The sequence below is a fragment of the Suncus etruscus genome, chromosome 2 (assembly GCF_024139225.1).
Source record: "Suncus etruscus isolate mSunEtr1 chromosome 2, mSunEtr1.pri.cur, whole genome shotgun sequence".
Classification (NCBI taxonomy): Eukaryota; Metazoa; Chordata; class Mammalia; order Eulipotyphla; family Soricidae; genus Suncus; species Suncus etruscus.
The window spans coordinates 70,445,580-70,455,247 of NC_064849.1; the positions used below are offsets into that span (position 1 = coordinate 70,445,580).

General features: G+C 31.3%; 2 protein-coding genes across 2 annotated transcripts; both read left to right on the forward strand.

Annotated features, from left to right (window-relative positions):
* Positions 1 to 284: 284 nt before the first annotated feature.
* LOC126001399 (olfactory receptor 4F6-like) lies at positions 285 to 1,223 on the forward strand. Its single transcript, XM_049768659.1, has one exon. It carries the CDS (start codon positions 285 to 287, stop codon positions 1,221 to 1,223), a length of 939 nt encoding a protein of 312 aa, XP_049624616.1.
* A 2,028-nt stretch (positions 1,224 to 3,251) lies between these two features.
* Positions 3,252 to 8,586, forward strand: LOC126001779 (olfactory receptor 4F4). Its single transcript, XM_049769011.1, has 2 exons — positions 3,252 to 3,260; positions 7,615 to 8,586. Exons 1-2 carry the CDS (start codon positions 3,252 to 3,254, stop codon positions 8,584 to 8,586), a joined length of 981 nt encoding a protein of 326 aa, XP_049624968.1.
* Positions 8,587 to 9,668: the final 1,082 nt, after the last annotated feature.

The following is a 9,668-nucleotide window of genomic DNA, read 5'->3' on the forward strand; positions in this document are numbered from 1 at the left end:
AGTTTCTCACAAGATTTCTTGAACTAATTTTATATTATTTTCTAGTTTCATATATTTAAATAAATTAGATTTTTTTTAAAGCAATATATTGCTTTAGAGTTCACTTTTGGTGATAATACATTAATTTAAATTCGATGCTCTCATTAATTTCTGAATTTCATGTTACCAATTAAATAAGATTTGTTAATTATCAATTTTAAAGAACAATTGCAATATTATTTTAGTGACTATAATATAATCTTTACTTTTTTCTAGGTCACTTTAGTGCTTTCTCTCATAATTCAATGGACCAAGTAAATGATTCAGTGGTAACTGAATTTGTGTTACTGGGACTTGCACATTCCTTGGGAATGCAGCTTTTCCTTTTTCTTTTCTTCTCTTTGTTCTATGTAGGTATTATCCTTGGAAACCTCTTTATTGTCTTCACTGTGATTTTTGATTCTCATTTACATTCCCCTATGTATATTCTATTGGCCAACCTATCACTCATTGACTTGGGCCTTTCATCTACCACACTTCCTAGGATGATATCAGATCTGTTTCATGATCATAAAATTATTTCCTTCCACAACTGCATGATACAAATGTTCTTTATCCATGTTATGGGAGGAGTTGAAATGGTATTGCTAATAGCTATGGCATATGATAGGTATACAGCAATTTGCAAACCTCTTCATTACCTAACTATTATGAATCCCAAAATGTGTGTAGTTTTGATAGTGGCTGCTTGGGTCACTGGGCTAATTCATGCTATGTTTCAGTTTGTTTTTGTCATAAATTTACCTTTTTGTGGTTCTAATGATGTTGGTAGCTTTTATTGTGATTTTCCTCGAGTTATTAAACTTGCTTGCAAGGACACTTACAGACTACAATTTGTGGTTACTGCCAACAGTGGTTTCATATCTATGGCTACTTTCTTTTTCTTAATTGTATCATATATCTTTATTCTGGTCACTGTCAGACAACATTCTTCAAAAGATTTATCCAAAGCATTCTTCACTTTGTCAGCTCATATTGCTGTGGTGGTTTTGTTTTTTGGTCCATGCATGTTTCTCTATGTGTGGCCTTTCCCTACTAAATCACTGGATCAATTTTTTGCTATTGTGGATTTTGTTGTCACTCCTGTTCTAAATCCTGCGATCTATACCTTAAGAAACAGAGATATGAAGATGGCAATGAAAAGGCTGGGTCAACGGGTGATAAGTTCAAGAGATATGTCATAATGAACTTCATTGAAAAGAATACCAGATGTTTCATGAACTACAAGAATCTCAATTGCTGTGAACACTAAATTTTTTAAATTTAAAAGAAAGCTATTAAATCAAATTATTTCATTTTCAGATACTTAAAATGTTTTTAAATTCTTAAGAAAATCAAGTGTCATATATTTATATCTAACCTAAATCTTAACTGCAGAATCAATTAAAATATTAATTTTCATGTGGTTATTTTCTATCTACACTTAAATATATACCTGTACATAAACATAATATAGTATTATCAGGATCTCCATACTGGTAATAAGAATCACTGGAAATCAGTTAATACTTCTTATGGAAATTACTTGTATCCAATGGATAAGTACAAGTTTGCACAAACCAATGGCCAATAAAATCAAGAAGAGACCTGGCGATAGAGCTCAAATGATAGAAAACTTACCTTAAATGTATAAAACCCTGTGGTCCCTGAACATTACTGGTGTTGCTGGTACCACAAGATTTAAACCCTGAAAGAACAATTAAAAGAATAACAACTAAAATATTAGAGGAAAATAATCCTTATCCTAATAGTAGCCTAAGTTAAATTAATTGGAAGGTAGTACTATGTGATATTTCTTCATTGGTTTTAGTCTTTTTCAATGAACTTTGTTTAACGTTGTTTTAGAAAGTCTTCATTTGCATCATGCAAAATTGTCTGGTCCATATTTTTCAAGTACAAAATTTCTTTTTCTTCAAAGCATTTCTTAACTCACTCAAAAGAAATATAGAGCATCCTAAATGTATTTAAAAGGATACTCCCTTGAAGAAATAACCCACTCAAATCTCAGTTTATTTAATGTGGCTGTTTCTAAACAAGAATATTCAGTACAAACAGATGATTGATCTTTTGGGTAAGACCTGTTAAGTCTGATGGTAAGAGAGCCCAGTTGGATGTATTTCTGCAACTGGATTTAAGGAACATTCATTGTAGTGACTCCGTTCAGTTTTAATTTCATCATAGTAATTAAACCAATTCAATAAAAAATAAGTAATGATAAAAATGACTTTCTTTTTTCTGAACACATTTTTTTCATTTATATTTTTATTTTAATTACTTTGTTTAAACACTGTGGACAAGGTTGTTAATAATAAAATGTGGTTTTTTACTATAACTACAAAGTTGTTCATGATTAAATTTAAACCAATATGCAATACTTTTCACCAGTACACATTCCCTTACCAATGTCCCCATGCTCTCAGTTTCCCTCCTGCCCACCCCACTTCCTGCCTCTGGTGCATTTTTTCTCTCTTTCTCTCTTTCACTCACTCACTATCTCTTTTGTTTTCTCTCTCACTTTCTCTTTTTTTTCTTTAGACACTGGTTTGCAGGTACTATACCTATCAATTTATCTCCTTTCAGTATCAATTAGTGTCCAGAGTGATCATTTTCAACTATAATTGTCATAGTGGTCCCTTTTGTGCCCTAAATGCACTGCCAGACTATTTGTGGAAACCTTCCTACCATGAACTTGTCCTCCTGGCACTAGTCTCTTTTAAAGACTTTCTTATTATCAGTCATATATTTTTCCTATACTTTTCTACAAACTGGTCATCAATACTCTAAGTAATCCTTCTTTGCAAAATCAAAAGCACTATAATTTTTTATCTTTTTAGATCATTGATATTTTAAATTCACATTATCTTACTTGGCTTATTATGATCCTTTTTAAAATAAATAACCTCTCTATTCAGTGAAGTAGTAAAAATACCTAAGCCAAGAAGTTGTAATTACATCCTTCCTTCAACAAGAATTTGTCTCTCAAGAGAAAACTTGTGAGACTTTAAAAGTTAGTCAAGCTTCAGGCTGATTATTTCTAGGCCTCTTCAGCTACATCTGGACACTTTTATAAATGGCTCTTAATTAATCAAATGGTGCATTAAAGGATAATATTGATACAAATATTTTTCTTATAAAGTAAATGTTTCAAGACAAAGTGCTAATGAAAAAATTGCATTTTTCTTTACTCTGCAAAATTCCTGAGACTCTTCATTATGAATAAGGTAGGTACAATACATGGGAAATATATAAGCAGAACTAAATTGCTGAGACTCTTCATTATGATGAGGTGGTACAACAATGTGAAACATATTAACAGAACTCAATAAACTGTCACATTTTATAAATAAAACCCTTCTATTAAAATAAGCCATTTTGCAGAATTCATGTTTAAATTAACAAAAGCATTCCGTTAAGTTAGATTAACTATTTAGAAAAAATATTTTGAATGTTTTTGAATACTATTATCAAGTATAGTGCCTACTATCTTATACTGACAACAACTGTTGAATTCTTCTAATATCTTCCAGGGTATTATCACTTTTTTCTTTATTTAAGTGTCTTTTATCCCATTTACTCCAAATCCAGTTTCTCTTACTTTTATCCCTTCTTTCAGCCCAGTTTTTCTTGAATTGGGACACTACTTTATATAAAAATACAAATCACATTCTAAGACATGTGGAGATATTTTTTTTAGAAAGAAAGATATTAATAAGAAAGAAATGAATGGAGAAAGAAAAGGAAGGAAAGAAAGAAAGAAAGAAAGAAAGAAAGAAAGAAAGAAAGAAAGAAAGAAAGAAAGAAAGAAAGAAAGAAAGAAAGAAAGAAAGAAAGAGAGAGAGAGAGAGAGAAAGAAAGAAAGAAAGAAAGAAAGAAACAGAAAGAAAGAAAGAAAGAGAGAAAGAAAGAAAGAGAGAAAGAAAGAGAGAAAGAAAGAGACAGAGAGAGAAAGAAAGAAAGAAAGAAAGAAAGAAAGAAAGAAAGAAAGAAAGAAAAAGAAAGAAAGAAAGAAAGAAAAAAGAAAGAAAGAAAGAAAGAAAGAAAGAAAGAAGAAAGAAAGAAAGAAAGAAAGAAAGAAAGAAAGAAAGAAAGAAAGAAAGAAAGAAAGAAAGAAAGAAAGAAAGAAAGAAAGAAAGAAAGAAAGAAAAGAAAGAGAAAGGAAGAAAGGAAGGAAGGAAGGAAGGAAGGAAGGAAGGAAGGAAGGAAGGAAGGAAGGAAGGAAGGAAGAGGAAGGAAGGAAGGAAGGAAGGAAGGAAGGAAGGAAGGAAGGAAAAAGGGAAGCAGGGAAGGAAGGAAGGAAGGAAGGAAGGAAGGAAGGAAGGAAGGAAGGAAGGAAGGAAGGAAGGAAGGAAGAAAACAAAGATCAAACAATTGAAACTTGTTAGTTACTACTCCCTAAACAAAAGCTACTTTAGCTAAATAAAATAAATCTTGCTATCATGGTAAAAATATTTCTTGTTGCAAATAAAAACATGCTAGTCAACTATTATACCTAGTATATTTTTTTTCTATATATAAAAGATATAAACTGCCAAGTTTGTACTCCTGGTATAATGAAAAAAATTAATACTGGCAAATTTCTAAGGTTAATTCTAAATAATTTCAAAATTTTAAATTAATCTTTTAATCATTGAATTATATGAGAAATTGTCTCATTTTTGTCAATAATCAGTATGATATTATATAAATCGGAAGGAACAAAAAATTATGTTTATCACTTTTTCTATTAAATTTGTCTGTGTATTTGGGAAAATAAAAATGCTAAATTATTAATAACTTTAAAAATAATAATGTGTAACTTTAGTAATAGGGATAAAAATGGGATTCACTGTAAACCACGGAGTTTCAGTTAAAATTTTTAAGGGATATAGATAATCAATATAATTTCCAAGAACTAGGGAATACCTGTGATTATGGAAATAGCAAAAGCTAAAACTACTACTGCTCCCTAAAGCTTGATGAGAGTAACTTTTTCTTAATTTCTCTCTACAATTGATTAGCTTCTAATTTTCACTTGTACATTTTATATACCCATTAATTTATATAAATAATCCTATATGTATCTGATGACTTTCTTCTTTGGGCTATCATTCTATTTTCTATTTTACTAAGTAAAACTTTATAAAATAGTAGTTACTTTGCTCCACAAAACACAAGTGAAGTCTTTCTAAAAACTTTATAAAATAATAACTGTACAAAACAAGACTTTCTAAGTTTATATCTAAAATTTTAGGCAATTTAGATTCTTAGAAGATATCATAAGAAGATATCTTATAAGGAAGAACTGACAGCATTTCTATATGTTTGACCAACTATCATTATCCTCTATTTCATTCAGAATTCATTTCTACTCCTAAAAACAAGTTATATGTTTTACAATAGATAGTATAAACATATATGCATGTATATATTTAGGTTATATATGCACATACATATGTATATATATTTCTATATTATATTAGTGCTTATTATCAGATTTAAGATAATTACTCATTAAAAAATCTCTATCAATTCAAACCTCCCCAAAACTCTCTCATATTTTCCTCTCAAGTCTTATTGATCAGTTATTACTAATAACTTATTATGAATTAATACTATTTGTTAGAAATATATTAAGCAATTTTATGGTTCTCATTAGGTCATTATCTTTATATTGAAATGCTAATTTCTTGACAGACAGGCAGTATCCTATCTCAATTTATCTCCTATTAAACTCACATTTTCTGTCATACAAATTTTTTACATTTCCTCAATTTTTCTACCTCTGAATTTCTGTACTTAATCTCATTTTTCTTTCTTTTCAACTTGTTTTTCTGTTGAATTTTGCCTTCTATTTTTATATTTTATTTTAGTTGAATCTCTTCTAAACCTTTTGCTAGCAATATATTTTAACTATATATTCTAGCCTCTACAACTTCAAAATTCATTTTAGGAAGTTAAACTTCCCTTAAGGCAGTATCTTTGTATCTTCTTAGTTTACAAGTTTCTAACCAAGATAAGACACTATGAACTTTATTATGAAATTGTGTTCAGATGGAAGAAACTTGGGATTCAATCATCTTTCCATGATTTACATCTATTATACAAGTGAATGGGCCAGAGAGATATGACAGCACAACACAGTAAAGTAATATACGGTCCTTTAAGCCCCACTAGACATGATGCCTGAGCTCAGAACCAGGAGCAAGCCCTGACAACAGCCAGATGTGGCAACAATCAGACCAAAAATAGTTTAAATATTCAATAGTTTGGGAACCAGAGTTGTCTTTGAATCAGAAGTTGATTATAATAAACTAAAATAAGCATACAATTCTTGTGAGCACCAACTAACTACAAAATATTTGTAAAACACTTTACTTTTACTACTTAATTTAAATTTTATAACTAAATATAACCAGAAAGCACATTTAAAAAAGTGAAAATATAAAGTCACAGAGGTCCATAAGATCCAAACTGTATAAAATCAATGTAATATAATATTTATATAGCATACTTTTAAATTATTTTTTCTATAAGATTTCTAAGGACTATACACAAAAGTACTATAATGGAATGCTAGACAACAAAGAATGTTTTTTAAAGTATACCATAAAATCCTCTGAAAATGTGAAAATGAGTGTATATTTGAAAGTTAGTTAGGACAGAGAGATAATATGACAGGTATGGTGCTTCTCTTCCATGCAGTCAATCTTGGTTTGATTCTGCAGCTCATTGGTTTCCTAAATACCACCAGAGGTGATTAATACATGATACATAACCAGAATTTAGTCCGAAGCACCACTCAAAAGTTAAAGAAAAATAATAGTAATCACATGGGCTGCAGAACATAAATTGTTTTGAAGATCATCAGCAAAGGGGAAAACCAGTTAGAAAAATGGTGTTATAGACTTAATATGTTTTAAAAGGGAAGAAAAGGGGCATTTTATCAGCAACAAAACTATCATGAAACTGGAAAGAAAACACAGTAGTTTAGGCTCTTCCCATATATATTACTGGCTATAGTTGGATCCCTGTCACCATATATGGTCTCCTCAAGCACCACCAGTAGTGATCCCTATACAGAAAGAAAAGAGTAAAGTCCTGACTACAGCCAAGTGAGTGCAAAACCCCTACTCTTACAAAAAATACCTTGAGTGGAAAGCCTTAAAAGACTTAGATAATTGAACTATAAGTATAACCAGGTGGGAGATATAGAATAAAATGAGTTAAGATTGGAATAAATTAGTTAATATCAGAATAAAATGACTTAAAATTGAAAGTGGGGTATTTTTTGTTTGTTTCTGTTTTTGATTTTGGGACTTCAGTTGATGATGCTCAGGAAGTACTGCTGGCTCTGCTCATAAATCGCTCCTGGCAGACTTGGGATCATATGAGATGTCGGGGATCAAACCCAGGTCTGTCCTGGATAGGTCAAGTGCAAGGCAAATGCCCTACCACTATGCTATTTTTCTGGTCCCTTAAAATGGAAATATTTTATTTAATAAATCGTAAAATTCATTATTTGAGTAAAATATGATAAACTAATGCTTTGAATGTGAACATATTGATTTTTATTTTCTTCTCCTTTTCTTCTTCAAGGTAACAACAAAGGCTATATCCTGGAATGAATCAATAAGTGAGACAAATCACTCCATAGTGACAGAGTTCATTTTTCTAGGACTCTCCAATTCTCAAGAAATCCAGATCTTTCTATTTATATTCTTTTTTATATTCTATATAGGAATTGTGCTTGGTAACCTACTTATTGTCATAACTGTGACTTTTGATTCTCATCTTCATTCCCCCATGTACTTCTTTCTGGCCAACCTCTCACTCATCGATTTGTGTCTGTCTTCAGTCACAGCTCCCAAGATGATTGCTGACTTTTTTCATAAACGTAAAGTCATATCTTTCAAGGGCTGCCTTTCTCAGATATTTCTCCTTCACTTCTTTGGTGGAAGTGAGTTAGTAATCCTCATAGCCATGGCTTTTGACAGATATGTAGCCATCTGTAAACCTCTTCATTATACTACAATTATGCGAGGCAATGTATGTATTGGCATTGTGACTGCTGCTTGGGGAACTGGTTTTCTCCACTCGGTAAGCCAGTTGGCCTTTGCAGTGAATTTACCCTTTTGCGGTCCCAATGAAGTTGACAGCTTTTACTGTGACCTTCCTAGGGTCATCAAGCTTGCCTGTACAGACACTTACAGGCTGGATATTATGGTCATTGCTAACAGTGGCATACTCACTGTATGTTCTTTTGCTCTCCTCATTATCTCCTACACTATTATCCTAATGACCATTCTACATCGCCCTTCAGACAGATCATCTAAAGCTTTGTCTACTTTAACAGCTCACATCACAGTAGTTCTTCTATTCTTTGGACCATGTATCTTTATTTATGCCTGGCCATTCCCTATCAAGTCATTAGATAAATTTCTTGCTGTGTTCTATTCCGTGGTCACTCCTCTCTTGAACCCTATTATATACACCCTCAGGAACAAGGACATGAAAACTGCAATGAGACGACTCATAAAAAGGGAAGCAAATTCTAGGGTAAAAACTTAGATGCCTAATTGTGATATTAATCTGATTCAATAACATGTTATTATAAAATTCATGGATTACTTAGTAAATTTCATGAAACTGTAATTTCCTTATTCATACTATTTGTAATTTTCAAAGAACTTTCCCAAATTCTGTCTTAACTTATTCTTTGACAATCTTGTACATTATAATCATGACACATATGCAAGTTAATATCACAATTTGAAGATATCTCACTAATTCTCAAAGCAATAAAAACATGAATATGGTAGAATTTGTTCATTTCTCTGACTTTTTGACTGGTCATCAGGTTAATAGAAGGAAGCATAAATACTGGCATGGCTTATGGATCATATAAATAGTACAAAGTATTGATGGTCTTGCCTTGGCCATAACTAACCCAGGTACTACTAATTCTTGAAATCACATATGGTCCTATGAATAATACCAGCAAAAGTGATAACTGAGTATATAAGCAAAACTAAGTCCTGAGCATAACTGGATATGATCAAGAACTAAAAAAATTCTAGACTGTCTTCCAGAGAAATAGGACAGCAGGTAAGGCACATACCTTGCATTCAGCTGATGCTGGTTTAATCCCTGGCATACCATAATGTCCACTGAATCCTAAAATAAGTGATTCCCAAATGAAGCACCAAGAGTACCTAACCCCTGAGTATCATCAGATGTGTCCCAAAACAAAAAAAATTATAAACCAATTTATAACAATTTTATATTTTATTTTTAAATAAATACTATCTGTTTAAACACCATGTTTACAAACATCATTGTAGTTGGGTTTCAGACATAGAAAGAATAACCTCTTCACCAATGCAACATTCTCATCACCAGTGCCCCCATTTGGGCCCTAAATCATTGAATCAACTGCCACATTTCTAAATAAAAAGATATCTTTAGTGACAGAATTTCTATATAAACTTTAAAGAGATATGAAAAGGTGCCCTCCCAATGCAATGTTTATATTTAGTCTTTCTGTCATGTTAATTACCTATAATCTGTTAGTGAATTATCAAGAATGCCACAACAAATGATTCTACATATGAATCTACTTTACACCTTTGACATCCTATGGGATAAAACAA